Genomic DNA, 18,176 nt, shown 5'->3' on the forward strand with positions numbered 1-18,176 from the left:
ACAGCAATCCCCCAGCTCAGGCTCCCAAGTGCTGGGATCGCAGGCGTGCACCATGCCTGGCTTCTGCTTTGTTCACTAGTCCTGTTTTTGGTCTCTAATAGCTTAGTAGTTACATATTGTTTTACTAATATTTTAGCTGCTATTTTAGAGGTTACAAAACACATCTTTATCTTAAAATCTAACATGAATTTTTATTTTTCAATCCTTAAACAGAAAGACCTTCGTGTACTACAGCTTCCTCTCCTAATGTTCACCCTAGCATTTCTTTACTTTGTTTCCAGTGGCAGTACAAAGAACTGGATCCAGCACCTCACACAAGTTCACCAAGCACTCATTCACCAAGCTACATCCCCAGCCCTTTTTTTTACTTTGTGTTGAGGCAGGGTCTCCGTAAGTTGTCCAAATAGACCTGTAATTTGCAACCCTCCTACCTCAGCCTCCCAAGCAGCTGGGATTCCAGGTGTGTCCCATCAAGCCCAATACCATACATATTTTAAAACCCCAAAGATAATACACTTGTTTTACATAATTACAGCCAACGTTTCTTCTCATTCATTACATCTTATTTTTTACACTCCACCCCTTCTGGCCCTCCCCAAGTTTCCACCAAGATCATAGTACCTTTCTGCCTAAATACTGCACTACTTAGAATTCTACTTACTGCTATTACAATGCTAAGAAATTCTCAGTTTGTCTAGAGATGCACTTACTGTCCCATCTTCACTACTTTAAGGTTCAGAATCCTTGACTGGCATTTTCTTAAGGTTATCACTCCTCTAAAGCAGCACTTTAAAGACATGACTCCTGTGTCTACCAACTCCATTGCATTTTTTTTTTTCCTGGTACCGGGAATCGAACTCACGACTTTGCGCTTGCCAACAAACAGAAGAACTAGGATGATCTGAAGCTGGGCTTCAGTCTTCTGTGTAACAGTAGGTTTATTTCTGGCTCATCTTTACTTCTAGGAGGAAAGCTACCAGATTCCCAACCTCAAGATACGGTTTTGTTTCGTTTTTTTTAACGAAGACTCCTTCTCCCCCAGACGACCTTGATCTCCAATTTTAATCCTCCCCCAACCCACAAATACCTGTCAAAAATCCTGCTATCTACCAGATCTTAAGAACTTAGTTTCTCATTCTACTATTTTGTCTACTTTTTCTATGTTCAAACTTTTCTTCCACCTATTGTGGAAAAAAATTAGTATCTGAGCAAACTTAATGAATTTAACAAAATCCACAGGTTTTTTGGTTGTTTTGCTTTGTTTTTGAGGCAAGGTCTCACTATGTAGCTCAGGCTGGCTTTGAACTCACTATGTAGCATACGCTGGCCTCAAACTCACACTGACCCTTCAGCCTCAGCTTCCCAAGTGCTGGGATTACAGATGTACAGCCACCACACCCAGCCAAAATCTGCAAGTTTTTTGGGGGGTTTCTTTTTTTTTCTTTTTTGTCTTTTTGAGACAGGGTCTCGCTATTCAGTTCAGGCTGGCCTTGAGCTCACTTTGTAGCACAGGCTGGTCTCAAACTTGCAACAACCCTCCTGCCTCAGCCTGCCAAGTGCTGGGATTACAGGCATGCGCCACCACGCTCAGCTCAAAATTCACAAGTTTAAAAGAGAAAAATAACCTGTAACCAGTTTGTAACTGACGCTCACCCAATTCAACCATAAATTTCAAAGAAGCAAAAAATCATCAAGAAGCATTCCAATAAAGCTCTACTATGTTAGATATATATTACATTCCATAACTTGTAGAAATATAAATGATTTTATTGTCTCTTGATTACCTAGGTTTAACACAGACCCCATAACTACTGAGCACATTACTATTTCTCAATTCCAAAGAGAACGAGCGCTAAAGGAAAAGGCAGTAATATACAGAGGTGCCAACTAAGCCAGAAGCTTACCTGCAGAGATGTGATTGACCCTGTGTGTCCTTGCAGCACAGCCACTGGGGCACAGGTTCTCAAGCACCACACCCTAATGATTTTATCACAGCTCCCTGCAGCAATCAAAGTATTCTCACAGTTCACCGCCATATCGGAAATTTCTGCAGAATGACCTCTTAGTGTGGATAACAGGCGGCCATTATGTGTTGACCAAATCTTTACCAAACAATCATCCGAACCCTAAGAGAAGAATATACCCAGATAGAAAATTCAGTACAAGCAAAATTTTTAAATCATCTAAAAGAATGCTTTTTACATATCGCCCAAATTATCTATCCACAGCCGTCCCCTCCTTCCAACTACAAAATGCTTAGTAAATAGTATTTCTCGTCAAACAAAATCTATGTACAGATACCCAAAATTATCATTTCTATAGATCAGATCACTTAAGAACTTTTTCTTTTTTGGTACCGGAATCAAATCCACGACCTTGTGCTTGCCAGGCAGGCGCTGTGCCACTGAGCTATATCCCCGGCCCCAAGAACTATTTTCCACAAAATTCTACACCAGTAACAAGTCCAAAAGTTCCTACATCAATTAACAAAGGTGAAACGTCAAGTCTAGCTCACTAAGCTAAATGAATGTTAGGAAACATCAAGTTTTCATAGTGTGTCAAAAACAAAACTAAGTGGCAATCCCCAAAACAGCAACGAAAATGGTAGGGAAAGCACCTCATATCAAATAAAAAACAACAGTCTCAAATTTATAATACCAGTCAGCACACCCAACATTCAACACAGTAGAGTATGTACTGTGAATGTCATACCTGCAAAATCAAAGTTAACTATCTCACCATCCTAATTTTTAACTTAAAAACACTAAAAAGGTTAAGTTCCAAATATTTCCATATAGTTTTCTAATAACTACTTGAACACAGAAAGGTTATTTTACAATCAGTCCATTTTTCTGGATCAGAGACTTATCCATACAAGTATAAATCACTTCTAATGGTCTGGAGGTTTTACACAGGTTTTTGTTTTTGCTTTGTTGTTGTTAACACATACTTAATAATGAAATATGTCTACCATGGGCTGGAGAGGAAGCAGTAGACATTCATATTTGAAGGCATCTTTAACAACAGTGCTTAAGATCTACTACTTTTAATTCAAATGTCCCTCAAAACAGTGCAGAGTGTCATGAATATCTGTGTTGAATGACTTGAGGTACTAATTAAAAATACAAATTTACTCAGGAGGCTGAGGCAGGAGGATCGCTGTGAGTTCAAGGCCAGCCTGGGCTACAAAGTGAGCTTAAGGCCAGCCTGAACTGCATAGCAAGACCCTGTCTCAAAAGGACCAAAAAAAAATTCATGAGCTCCATACAAGACCTACTAGCCAAAATCTCACATAATCTCTACACATTTTAATAAGCTTTCCAGATGATTCTTGAAGCACGCTAATGTACTCCAGTGACATCAAATGGAGTTTAAAATGTTAACTCACTGTAAAGATTCTATGTCCTGTTCTATCAAACGCTACACAGTAAACGGCAGACAGATGTCCAAGAATCCTCCTGTGCATTTTTATGTGCTGATACATAGCTCCAGGAAATGCTGTGCTAAAAGTGGAACACCCTGTGAGTTGCTTTCCTCGATGTATCTCCACTAGGAAATAAAAACAATGAAAATGGTTAAGGGAGAGCCAGTATGCAAAAGCTAAGAAAAATTCCAAAACAATTTCTGAAGAAACACAAAAATCTATGTTTCAGAAATTCTCAGGATACAAGTTTCTTTCCAATTTTAGTGTACTATAATCAGTAACATACACTGCTTAAGTATGGTAAGATTTCTCATTAATTTTATTTTTATTTAAGAAAACAATCCATTTGAAATTTGATACTTTTTATTACTTAAACAACACTACCAAGTATAACTTTTAGAGTTTAATATACAATTTATAAATTCTCTCAAATTTTAAAAATCCTTTCCGGCATTTGAAGGGCCAGCCTCACTCACCAATATTTGGTGGGGAGCCATAATTCACCGGCATTTCAGGAGGTCTTCCTCTGTGAAGAGCAGCAAAGGCAGAGCCCTTCCACACTGTGTGCCTGCAGTCTTTAAAATGAATTTTAGATACACATAAAATCTTGAAAGTTAACCCCAAGAAAGATTTTATAGAATACTTACGTATATTGTAATAAAACTGTTTATTCAAAGTTTTACCAACTAATATACTTTAACAGAAAAGCCCTGGAGGTTTATTAGACTATTTCTGAAGGGGAAAAAAATAAAATAAAACTTAAGACAGCTCAGATACAGCAGCAACAACAACTAACATTTGTGTAGCACTTTACAATTCACAAAGTGCTTTCCACATACAGTATCTCATTGAATCCTCACAACAACCCTGTGAGGTAGGTATTTTTGCCAATTTATAAGTGAGGTAACTGAGGCTCAAAGGTTCCAGGACCTTTAAAGAGATCCACTGTGAATGATTAAAGATGGACCATAAAACCACTTCTTTTTCTCCAAGTCTCACTTAATGCCAAATAAGTATTCATTTTTCAATGCGAAATTATACCATATAATATCAAAGATGAAAGGTCTTAGTCACAACTGATCCAGCTTTTCAAAAATGGAAACTTTCTTGAGGAAATTTTTAATTGATTTATATGAAAATCCTCTGAATTAACTTGTTCCATTTTAATTAATTTAGCCAATACTGCCATAACTTTTGTCTCCTTACAAAGTACTGACAAACAGCTTTCCCCTTGTTTCAGGATCGCAGATAATCCTTTACAGAAGCGCACATACGTAGGATCTGTGAGTCTGAACACTAATTCTGAAGTCCCATCCCTCCTTGACTTACAAGCAAATACAGGAAAAAATTTCTGCCCTCCTCTACAGGAGACAGCAGCACAATGCATATCACAGCAGTCATGCTGTGCTAGCAATCAGCTTCTTCACAACTGAAAGACCAAGGAAGGGAAGGCAACGTACTAAACTTCCACTGAGCCTCGGGTGCCCCAAACTAACAGGCATATTGTTTTTACATGAATGAATTGATTACGACTATCATGACCAAAGAGTAGTTACAAGGCATCCACTCATGGCACTAGTACAAAACAAACAGAAATATGGCCCTACCCTAACCCAATTTGCTGAAGTGTCTTCTAAGCTCTGCTATTTCTAAAATGGGTGCTCATCACAGAACAACAACATGGAGCTTGACACAAGAAAACAAAGGAAAACAAGCTACCCAAGTAACTAACTGTAACAACCTATAATATAGTAATTACAAGTAAATGGGACACAGAATAGTTTTCCTAATTAGAGCCACAGTGTGGCAAAGCTCTAGAGCACTAAAAAACAACTGAAGCCCACAGACCAGTCTGGCCAGGGACCAAGGAGGAGGACTGTTCTCAGAAGAGCTTTACACTGGTGGTGCATCTGAGAGGGAGCATCCCATCAGCAATGCTCCTCACAAAAAATAATCACAGGATGGACGTGATGTATGCTTGGGATCAGAAGAACCAACAATCTTGCCCATTAGCAGTTTAGCCACACAGGTATACATACATCATATCACATACATATACTTAGTCTAAGTCATTTATACCAAGCTAACAGAAAAAGAACAGCAATTTTCAACATTTTGCTAGGACATAACTTTGCAAAAAAATTAGTGAAAAAAGAATCATGCAATTTTACATTTTTGGTGCTTGTTTTCAAACTGCTACCAAATTTAGAAAATTGCTTCTCCCTTGTAACAAAGGGCTTTCAGAATCTAAATATCAGTAAAATACCTCTAGCATTTAAAGTTTATTAAACACATACAGTTACATTCAATAAAGTTATGGGTGAGCTACAAAATGGAAAATTAAGAACTCACATTAATAAAACCTCAAACACATCTCAATAAATTCAAGCTTTTTAGCTTAACATCTATATCTTTATCATTTTTTAGATGCAGAAAGACCCATTAAACACTTACGTAATAAAATTCAAAGTTCTATGCTAAATGCAGAGAAATTTATAGTCCACAGCATGATTTATAGTTACATATCACCTTTCTTCCACAATGCTTACATTACTTCACAATTATAATAATTATGTAAAGCAGAACACTTCTTCAAATTAAGGTACCTTTTGCTGTACGTAGCAAAGACTGTCTTCCTGCACCAAGTAAAGAAGTGACTCTTGAGATACTGGGTGGAATTTCTTTATCCAGCATAGGACCGATGCGCTGGCAGATTTGCAACAGATGATCAGGAGCCACATGCTTATTAGACAAGACCTGGTTGGAGAGTTCAGTTTTAATAACAACACTGTTTATAGTAATATCAAAAACAGTAAATATCTAGGGATGAGTCTAACAAAATGTGAAAAACAAACTAAAAGTTATAAAACACACTGAGATAAACTTAAAAGTGAATTAATCTATGGATTCAAACCTATCCCAATCAAAATTCCAGCAGGATATATTTTAAGAAATTGACAATTTTATTCTGAAATTTATACGCAAATACAAATGCCATTTAAAAAGCCAAAGCAGGGGCTGGGGATTTAGCTCAGCAGCACAGCACCTGCCTGGCAAGCGCAACATCGTCAGTTTGGTTCCCAGTACCAGAAAAAAACAAAAAAAAGCCAAAGCAACTTTGAAAAATAACGAATTTTCACAATACTTAATTTTAAGACTTGCTATAAAGCTAACAATAATCAAAACAATACAGTATTATTCAATGAACAAACTGTCCAGAATGGGATCTACACATATTTAGACCACTCATTTGACAAAGGTACAAAGGCAATTCTGTGGGGAAAAGGAAGTCTTTTCAACAAATGGTGCCGAAAAAACTGCCAAAACTAAAAAATAATTTTATCATTACCTCATAGTATAAACAAAAATTATCAAGATAGATCTTGTATCAGCTAAAACCAAACTCCCAGAATAGAACAGTAGAAACACTCTATGACCTGAAATTAGGCAAACCTGTCTAATTAAAAAAAAGTCAAATATAACACCAAACTAGACTTCATCGAAATTAACAACGGCTAAAAAAAAAAAAAAAAATTAACAACGGCTGGGCATGGTGTGCGCACCTGTAATCCCAGCACTTGGAAAACCCTGGCAAGAAGTTCAAAGCCAGACTAAGCTACAAAGTAAGATTCTACTTCAAAGTAAACAATGAAAGGGGGGCTGGGGATTTAGCTCAGCGGCAAACGTGCCTGCCTGGCAAGCACAAGGTCGTGAGTTCGGTTCCCGGTACCGGAGAAAAACCAAAAAACAAAAAAAAGAAAGCTAGGGCCTGGGTATTTAGCTCAGCGGCAAAGCGCCTGCCTGGCAAGCGCAAGGTCATGAGTTCGGTTCCTGGTACCGGAGGAAAAAAAAAAAAAACAATGAAAGGGATGCAACGATGGTTCGATATATGCTATTAAATAAATGTAATATACCTTTTCAGCAGAGCCAGCAACAAAAAAACCTTACACGATCATCTCGATAGATGCAGAAAATGTATTTGACAAACTCCAATTCCCATTCATGAATTAAAAAAAAAACCTACAGCCCAGCATAGTGACACACACCAGTATTCCCAGTACTCAGGAGGCTGAGGCAGGAGGATTACTGGGAGTTTGAGGCCAGGCTGGGCTACACAGTGAGTTCAAGGCCAGCCTCCTGAACTATACATGGCGAGGCCCTGTCTCAAAAAACAAACAAAAAAAAACCTACAAAAAATTTGCAATAGATGGTCTTTATCTCAATCTGATTAGAGCCATCAAAGAAAAACCAACAGCCCCAACATCATAATACATGGTCAAAAACCAAAAGCTTTCACTCTAAATTTAGGAACAAGACAAGGATTCCACTCTCACCACTCTTATTCAATATGATTCTAGAAACATTAGCTAGAGCAATTAGACAAGAGAAAGGAACAAAAGGAATAAGAATAGGAAAGCAAAAAGTTAGATTATCATTATTTGCAGAAGACATGATACTCTACACAGAAAACTCCAAAAACACCAAAAGACTTCTAGATTTAATAATCAAATTCAGTCACGTAGTTGGATACAAAGTCAACACTGAACAATCAATAGCCTTCCTGACACAAATAACAAACTCAAGAGAGAGAAATCAGGGAAACAACACTTATCACAATAGTATCCAAAAAAATGAAATACCTAGGAATCAATCTAACAAAGGAAGTAAAAGACCTCTACATTGAAAACTACAGTATTCTGAAAAAGGAGATTGAAGAGCGTATCAGAAAACGGGAAGATATCCCTTGATCTTGGGCAGGAAGAACCAACATAGTGAAAATGTCCATACTTCCAAAACTGTTACACAGATTCAATGCAATCCAGATCAAAATTCCAACAGCGTATCTCACAGAATTAAGAGAATACAATCCTAAAATTCATTTAGAACCAGAAGAGACCTAGAATAGCAAAGGTAATTCTGGGCAACAAAGGCAAGCCAGAAGGCATCGCAATACCGTACCTGAAATTATACTACAAAGCTAGTGTGATAAAAATAGCATACTGGAAAAACAGACCCAAGGATCAATGGAACATATTAGAAGATGCAGAAACAACTGCAGACATACTCAGCAACCTTATCTTTGACAAAGGTGCCAAATATGTTCCCTAGAAGAAAGACTCTTGAATAAATGGTGCTGGTAAAACTGTCTTTCCACACGCCTAGACTCTTTATCTTTCACCATGCACTAAACTAAAATCAAACAGGTCAAAGATCTACATATTAAAACAAACATTAAATCCGCTGGAAGAGAGAATAGGTAGAACTTTTGAAGACACTGGTGTGGGCAAAGACTTTATGAACAAAACCACAATCACACAGGAACTATCACAAAGACTCAACAACTGGGATCTCATCTTATTAAAAAGCTTTCTGCAGCAAAAGAAACCACCGAGAGTGAAGAGACAACCTACAGTGTGGGAACATATTTACTATCAAGAATATATAAAGAGCTCAAAAAAATAAGACCTCCCAATTTTAAAGACCCAAACCAAAAATGGGCATCTGAGACGAATATACACTTCTCATATGAAGAAATACAAACAGCAAATATATGAAAAAATGTCCAACATCACTGGTCATTTAAGAGATGCAAATTAAAACAACAGAGATTCTATCTCACCTCGGAAAGAATGGCTGTGCTCAAGAAATCAACCAATAAGAAATGCTGGCAGGGCTGTGGGGAAAAAGGAACTCTTCTCTGTTGGTAGGAGTGTAGATGGGTCCAAGTACTATGGAAATTAGTACGGACACTTCTCAAAAAACTAGGACTAGAGGTTCCCTTGAACCCAGCTATTTCTCTGTTATCTTTCCAATAAAATTAAAAGCATCATACCACAGCAAATTATGCACACCCATGTAGCAGAAATTATGCAGAACAGATTGTAATAGCCAAATCTTGGAAACAGCCCAAATTCCCATCAACTGGTGAATGGATAAAGAAGATGTGTTTTTTCTTACAATGGAGTACTATTCTGCTATAAAGAATGATAAACTTGAGATATTTCTAGGTTAACAGATGCACCTTGAGACCATACTCTTATGTGAAATAAACTGGACACACGTGTAAATATTGTACTGTTTCTCTGGTGTGAGAAACCAAAAATGTAAATAAGGACCAAAATATGCAATAGGTATTGTGAAACAGGAAGAAAATGTTCAAATGGGGAGGGGAACAAGAGGACAGAGAGGGAGAAAGGAAAAGGAAAATTTTTAAAAATTGAGAAAAGAACAAATGGAAACATCTTTTGTAAATGGGGAGGGTGGAGGGGTTGAAGGGAGCATACGGGAATGAGAAACAAAAAATGATCAAGCTATATCATGTACAGGTACAGATTCTCTATGATGAATGTGATCATTATGGACATCTAAAATGTACGGCCAGGGGCTGGGGATATAGCTCAGTGGCATAAGCACCTGCCTGGCAAGCACAAGGTCCAATGTTCGAGTCCCGGTACAAAAAAATAAATAAATAAAATAAAATGTACAGCCAGGCCTGGTGGTGCCCACCTCTAATCCCAACACTCAGAAGGCTAAGGCAGGAGTATCATTCAGAGTTCAAGGGCAGCCTGGGCTACAGAGTGAGTTCAAGGACAGCCTGAACAGCATACTGAAACACTGTCTCAAAGAGACATACATAGGTATGTAAAATGTACCAAGAAAATGTGAATGAAGAAAAAAAAAAAAAAAAAAAAAAAAGACTTTGAAAATCAAGATCCAAGTTCCTCATTTCTACATAAATCAGGAAAGACAGAATATAAACTTCATTATCTTAGTTTATACATTCCTAATAAATTCCTTGGATTAAGGGGCTAAAAAAGGAGAGGTACAGCTTCCATTTATCTCACAGCTACTCAATACTAAAAATTGTTTTAATTGTCCTGCAAATAAACATACATCTTTCAGGGAAATTATAATACATCAAAGATCAAGCAAAACATTATTTAACAACTATTTAATTACAGCCCTCCAGGAAGCTGACACAGGAGGAGTACAAGCTTGAGCCCAACCGGTGCAAGACACTGTCTCAAAACAAAACACAAAGGGTGAGGGATATAGTTAACTGTGAAGGCCCTCAGTTCAATGTCCAATACAGTCAAAAAAAATTTTTTCAAAAGAAAATGTATCACACTAAGCATTAAGCCTTAATTCTTTTAATAAATACTGACAGCTAGAAGCTAATAGTAGACATTTCTACAAATAAATATAGACAATTACAGGTCGACACAATTTTAAGTTAAAAATGACCATCTGTAGGCAGGGATATGGCTCAGGGGTAGCACATTTGCTAGTATAAAAGAGGTCCAGGAATCAATCCCAAGGAAAACATACGCACGCCCACACACACAAACTTACTATTAAAATAGTAACCATGAGAACGAACTGGACATACTTAAAAGAACGATAAATTGAACCCATCAAAGTGTAATAGAAAATGCCCCACCCAGCCAATATACTTCAGTTTCTTAGTTGCCCAGGTAAGATTTCCTGTTCCAGTTCTGGGTACTTCTGTCTCTTAGAAATGGCTGGTCACTGTGGTACACACTACATACACCAATCCCCAGTTGACAATCCATTTCTATACTTTCTGCTTGCTTGTCCCATACAAGCCCTAGACCACCAGAGATCAGAGCCTGATATTCTGGGAATGATCCTCATCAGTGCCCACAGAGGTAAATAAATCTGCCTCAAAATTCTGGGTGTGGTTTCAGTGTTTCTGCTTGCAATAGCAAAAGAGCTAAGGAAACAAATGTGAACTACATCTCAGAAAAGTGATATGCCCTTCCAGTGAACAGAAAAAGAGATTTGTGGGTTACTTTAGTCCCACAAAGGACAAGAAGAAATGGTAACAGATAAAAATAAGGAAAATGGTGACAAACTTTCAACAACCTTAACAGCCACCTGTGGCACCGGTGACATGACTGCCCAGAAGAATTTTTTTTTTTTTTTGGTCTTTTTGAAACAGGGTTTCACTACGCAGTTCAGGCTGGCCTTGAACTCAGCAATCCTCCTGCCTCAGCCTCCCAAGTGCTAGGGTTACAGGCATGCGCCCCCATACTCAGCTAGAAGGAATCCTGAGGTGCATAAAGGTCATGGATGACGCTGTGGGTTTTGACGAGCACGTGGAAGGCTCTAGGCTCACTCCTCTATACCAACACAAAAACAGAAACAGAAGCAAAAACAAAAACAAAGCAAATACAGGGAAGGAAAGTCCTGAATGCATCTGCATCCACCCCAATTCTCTCGCACAGGGCTGTGAATGCTGGTACGGCAGCACAGGGAGAAACCCCCATTCCAGGTGTACTGCAGAGATCCACACAGGCTAGTGACAGGGAACAGAGCAGGTGCCAGAGACAGCCAGGGGCAGAACTGCAGAGCAAACCCACAGAGCTGGCGGCTCAGTGTAAACATAGCAAGATCTGCAAAGGCCTTTTTTTTGTGGTATCAGGAATCGAACTCACAACCTCGCGCTTGCCAGGCAGGCGCTTATGCCACTGAGCTATATCCCCAGCCCTACAAAGGCTTTAAAGGGACAGCTTCACTACAAAATAGAGACCTATCAGGAATTTCACCAGTGCCAAACAGCAAGTTCTACTGGAGGGAAATCTTGATCTGATTTTCAAAACACATCAAATCAGTGATGAACTAACTGCTCCAATGAAGCCCAGACACCAACAGTTATGACTTAGACTGGTTCAGCCCCACACTAACAGCCCTTCCCAGGCTCAGTGTTCCTCTGACACAAAAAGTGCCAGCTACCTCCACACACAGCGAGTGTGAGCCCTGGCTCAGCAGATGCCCAGCCAGGTTCGTACCTTCAAACTGTTTCTTCTGGCCTCTTCTATCCTTTCTATGTGAGACTTTAGTTACACGTAAGACTATATGACAACATCCCGTTGTCAACAGTTAAAATCAATCCACAGAACTCCTCCTATGTAGCTGGAATTACAAGTGTACAATGCCTGAGGGGAAGATGGTTACTGGATATTAAACATGAGCCTTCACACATTCCCACCCGTCTTATGTATTTTTTATCCTGAGATGGTATCCTGCAGAGTCGCTAAGCTGCCCAGACTGGGCTCAAACTTGGGATCCTCCTGCCTCAGCCTCCCAGAGTGCCGGGTTTACATGTGCACACCATGCTCAGCTGCTTGGCACCTTCTGACCTTATGATGTCTTACAGTGCCATACTGGAGAAACCAACAGGAGAAGGTGGCCAGCAGCCAATTTAGGAACTGAGTACCTCAACCTAACAATCCTCTAGGAACCAATACTGCCAAATACAAATACTCTGTGGGCATGGAGACTGACCTTTCCCCAGACAAACCTGCACAAGTCCCAGCTCAGGCTGACAGTCTGTCTGCAACCCTGACAGAGACAGAGGATCCACCCAAGCTGTGCTTGGACCCTTTATGAGGGAATCATAATCTGTACTTTAAACCAGTAAAAGTTGGAATAATCTGTTATGCAGCATACATAATGACTACAGCACATCATAGTACAACACAATAATAAAATATTTTTGGTGGTCTGGGAATCAAATCCAGGGTCTTGCCCATGCCAGGCAAGGACTCAACCACTCCATTATAGCCCAGTCCCAAAATGAAAACCGTAACAAGCAGCAAGATGAGAAAAACACATCTGACCAAGGTCTTGGAAAAGTGTCTACGACGGATGACTGAGATAGAAAAGCTTCACCAAATGGGGGTTTCAACTCCCCCTCACCCCAGTTTGGACTCTGGAACTTACTCCCTTAAGCCTTTCTGTTAAAAGCACTGTGGCACAATAAAGGATGAGTTGTTTAAAAAAAAAAAATCTTCAGAGCAGTAACAGTAACACTTCTAAATAGCAATCTTCAAAATCAAGCAAACTATGAGACTATAGGACATCTTTAATTCATATGAATGAGGATACACACATATATCATTTATACAGAAAGCATTACATATACATCACAGTATTATATACATTGTACGTACACACCAGAATAATTTCACAGCTAGCAAAAGTTTGTTTGCTTTGTGATACTAAGAACTACACTCAGGATATCCGGGGCGCTCTAGCACTGAGCTATACCCCCACCTGATTGTGCTTTTGTTTTTAATTTTGAGACAGAGTCTCATTAAGTTGTCATGGTAGCTTCAAACTTGTGATCCTCAGTAGTTGGGAATATAATCAAGCACCGTCACACCTGGATAAAAATCTTTCATTTTATAAAAAAGGCTGAACAAATGTCTTCAACTCAAAATGTTTTTTGTTTTTTTGTTTTTTGTTTTTTTCTCCGGTACCAGGAACCGAACTCACGACCTTGCGTTTGCCAGGCAGGCACTTTTGCCACTGAGCTAAATCCCCAGCCCCTCAAAATGTTTTTTAAAAAGTTATTTTTTATCATTAAATCTTCATTAAAAGGAATACCAAAATAAATTTTGCAGACTGAAGAAAATTTATCAGAAATAAAACCTATAGAACTGTAAGAATTCAAAATACCAGGGAAAGTATATAGGTAAGCAAGTAAATACTAACTTTTAAAAAGCAGCAACAGAGCCAGTCGTGGTGGTGCACGCCTGTAATCCCAGCACTCGGGAGGTTGAGGCAGGAGGATCTTGCAAGTTCAAGGCTAGTCTGAGCTACAAAATGAGTTTAAGGCCAATCTGAATGGCATGGCGAGACCCTGTCTCAAAAAGACCAAAAAAAAAAAAAAAAACTAGCAATAACATCCTGATAAATTCATCATACAGACAAAAGTAAGATGATTAACAGTACAAAAGCCAAAAAAGTGACAACTGAAACTAACAATGAACTAACTTCACTTATCCGAAAAAAGATAAAGGAGCCTAGGTATGCATACTGTAATCTCCTGGAAAAGCACTGAAAGGATGAAAGGATACATAACTAAGAAGAAATACAAAAAAAAAAAAAAAAAGAATTACTTGACCAAACCTAAAGAAATTGAGAGAAAAGAAATAAAAGAGAAATGGTAGGCAGGTATGGCAGCCCACACCTGCAATCCAACCTACTCTGGAGGCTGAGGCAGGAAGATCAAGAGTTCAAGGCCTGCCTAAATGACTATCTCAAATTTTAAAAAGGTCTGGGGATATAGCTTGGTAGTAAGAGTGCTTGTGGCACAAAGCCCTGGGTTCAATTTCTAGCACTACGAAACTTAATAATAATTAAGACATGATTCACAATATGCATAAAAAGGATAAATACAGTGAACATTGTATTTACCAGTGAACATCATACTTATGCATCAAAACGCACTATACCCCACTGAATATGTATAATTATGTCCATTTTAAGAAGAAATGAGGGGCTGGGGATTTAGCTCAGTGGCAAAAGCGCCTGCCTGGCAAGTGCAAGGTCGTGAGTTCGGTTCCCGGTACCAGAGAAAAACCAAAAAAAAAAAAGAAGAAATGAGATAGTAGTTAATAAAATTAAGTCCAATTAAGATGAAGTATATTAAATAAAAATGATGTAAGCATAACTGAGAAAATGCATAATAAAACTACACATCGTTTGTAAGAGAGACATTAAGTATGAGAATACAGAAAGAATGAAGGTAAAAGGATGGAAAAAATATACAGTGCCATTGCTAAGCACAAGAAGCTGAGGCCAGAGGAGCTCAAATTCAGGCCAGTCTGGTCAAACCAGTGAAAAGGTGAAACCCTATCTCAAAAATAAAAAAAGGAGAAAAGGACTGAAGATTCAGCAAATCTACGGTAGGGAGAGGGAGGGAGAGAAAAGGAGAGAGGAGGGGCCGGAGACTGACTGAGACTTAAAGGGAAGCAAAGTAGACCTTAAGGCAAGCAGAGGCATTTCCTAATTTTAAAAACAAGGGTTGGGGCTGGGGATTTAGCTCTGTGGCACAGCGCCTGCCTGGCAAGCTCATGGTCGTGAGTTTGATTCCCGGTCCCGGCGGGGGGGCGGGGGGGCGGTAAATTTGTCATGTGCCTAGTAACAAAATTCAAAATAAAAAAAAGAGTCAGGAATCCACAATCCACAGCTGTAAGTTTTAACAAATCTTTCTAAGAAACCAGTGAAATACGCTGCCAAAAATCCATATGGATAGATGATCCAAAAGAAAACAGAATTCTAAGGACTTTTATCCTTAGACACAAATAACTGCTGTGACTAGGTGAGGCTGTGGAACTACAGTATGCTGAACACAGCACAGGCAAGTCCGAGGGACTCCCAGACAGCAATACCACCACCAATACCCAGCACTGCACTACACAGACTGTTCCTCATCCAGCCACTAGCATTCATACAGAGAATTTGCCACAAACAAATTAAGTGACAGAAAAACCAATTATCTTTTACTGTTTTATCAGCAATAAATGTTACTACTACTTGACTACTACTGCATGTATACTGTAAAGCCATCTTTTTCATATGTTTACAGTAATTTGAGGGGGTACTGGTACTTGAACTCAGGAACTCACACTTGCCAGGTACAGTAATTTTCGATACAATTTTCATTATCTCTGCTATACCGATCAAAAAATTGGTGTTAAGACTAAGTAATTTGCTGCCTGGGAGACTGAGGCAGGAAGATCACTGCTAGACTTTAACTTCTTATCACACTGCCATGATTAGTGTTCTGCAAATTACCAATGAAATGCTTACACAATGACCTTTCTCTACAATCAACTTCAAAGAAAATGCAGGCTCCACAGATGAAAGAAATTAACTATACTCTGTATAAAAAGGTCTTTAGAATCCCACAATGAAAATAAAACAGTAACAGGATGAGTTACAGTACTGGTGAGGAAGAATGTTTATAAAAACATTTATTTTAAATAGGTAAGAGCATGCACACATGTAATCCCAGCACTCAGGAGCCTGAGGCAGGAGGACTGCCATGAGTTCAAGGCCACCCTGGGCTACACAGTGAGTTCAAGGCCAGCCTGAATTTCATGTCTCAAAGCTAGACCTGGCTCAAAAAATAGTAACAAAATAAAACAATAGGTAAGATTACCACAAAAAAGATTCAATCTGAGACTCAAGTAGATCCTATCTAACCCCACCTGGTTCGAAGTCTTGGCCTATAGCCATCTATCATGCCTGATTTCTAAATCCTATAGTATTTAGATGGGGACATTGTTCCATTTTTGGATACAGAGGTAATTAATAACTCAAAAAGGTTGGCAAATAAGCAAAAATGAAGTAAAAAAGAAAGCACAGATTCACCCATACAAGTCATGTCTATTCTGATATAGTAACAAAACTGTGATCTCTGAGTGACTTTTATTTATGTTTAATATAGTAAAAAGAACTTACAAAATAAATTTGAAATACTGTATTTACAGAAGTTAAATCCTCAGAAAGAACACACTTAGACTTATTTTAAGTTTACTCCTACTTGGTGTAGTATCTGTGTGATACGACTGTGTAAGTGGAATTATGCATCTTAAGATTAAGATGCATAATTAAGTTACTAATTGAAAATCAAAGTGTATACTTGTTTGTACACAAAATTTCTAATTGAAGGTTTAAGAGAAATGACAACTCTAATAAGCTAAACACTGATTTCAATACAAGTAACTCATCTTTTGTTGTTTTGTTTTTTGAGACAGGATCTCACTATGTATTCAGGCTGACCTTGAACTCACTATGTAGACCAGGTTGGCCTTGAACGTGTGGCTATCCTCCTGCCTCAGCCTCCCAAGTGCTGGGATTACAGGTGTACACCACTACATTGAGCCCAAATAACTTTCAAAAGTCTATTTTTCACACACAAGTCCTATCCAAGCACTTAAAAAAAAAAATCTTAATGACAACCATCCCTCCAATGATTTACTACAATGTAAGAATGATCTGCTTTTTCTTGTTTCCCTTTTTTAGTTTTCTTTTTTCTGGCTACCAAAGAAGTCGATCTGTAAAAACAAATTATGTTGGGCCAGGGATATAGCTGAGTGGCACAGCACTGGCCTAGCAAGTGCGAGGTACTGAGTCTGATTCCCAGTACAAAAAAAAGCTACTCAAAGCTCTAAATCTCTTAATATGCACTAATAAAAAAATACATAGGAGAGAAGAGAAAAGATAACCTGAATCCCCCGCCCAGGAATAAGCTTTTAATAAGCTCCCCCTTAGCTGGGCGTGGTGGCGCACGCCTGTAATCCCAGCACTTGGGAGGCTGAGGCAGGAGGATCGTAGCAAGTTCGAGACCAGCCTGGGCTACAAAATGAGCTCAAGGCCAGCCTGAATGGCATAGCAAGACCTTGTCTCAAAAAAGACAAAAAATAAAAAATAATAGTAATAATAAGCTCCCCCTTTACAAACCTAGCCCTTAGAAGTCCTCATGCCTGACAGAACAGTTCTATTCTTCCTCTTTCACAAATCCGAGACCAGCCAAGGCAATGTGTTGAGACCCTGTTTCAAAATTTAAAACAGGATTTAGTTCTTGTGCCGTATTCAAGAGTCACTCTTCTGTCCCTTCTGCACTGCCCTGCTCTCAAGATATAATAACACAGTTTACAACGGTGTTTGGTCCAAGACAATTCACTCCCTGTGGCTGCTAGATTTCAGAACCAAATCTCCAGAATGGTGAGTTTCCCCTCCCTGGGGCCCTTCCAGAGTGAAGCTGACCTTTACTTATCTCTGGATCGTATTCTCAAAAACTCCTCCAGATTTAATACTAAAGCTCTCAAAAAATAAATGCACAGGTTTTAGTCCAAGTTTATCTGCCTGTTAGTCTGTAGGGAGAACTGGAAATTAACTCCTCTTGCTTCTCTCTCCCCTCAAGAACAATGCT

At 38.8% G+C, this 18,176-nt stretch overlaps 1 protein-coding gene across 3 annotated transcripts in view; it reads right to left on the reverse strand.

The window, feature by feature from the left end:
• The window catches only part of Brwd1 (bromodomain and WD repeat domain containing 1), a gene marked incomplete in the record, with an annotated part of 104,573 nt that extends 86,845 nt beyond the window's left edge, over window positions 1-17,728 (reverse strand). Inside the window, 5 exon segments of one of the 3 annotated variants that reach the window (XM_013504839.1) lie at window positions 1,905-2,126; window positions 3,389-3,549; window positions 3,901-3,999; window positions 6,031-6,181; window positions 17,705-17,728. In XM_013504839.1, coding sequence (XP_013360293.1) covers window positions 1,905-2,126; window positions 3,389-3,549; window positions 3,901-3,999; window positions 6,031-6,118 — 570 coding nt within the window. 3 annotated transcript variants of the gene reach the window in all.
• Window positions 17,729-18,176: the final 448 nt, after the last annotated feature.

Source organism: Chinchilla lanigera, unplaced genomic scaffold, assembly GCF_000276665.1.
Source record: "Chinchilla lanigera isolate Chin_1 unplaced genomic scaffold, ChiLan1.0 scaffold00006, whole genome shotgun sequence".
Taxonomy (NCBI): domain Eukaryota; kingdom Metazoa; phylum Chordata; class Mammalia; order Rodentia; family Chinchillidae; genus Chinchilla; species Chinchilla lanigera.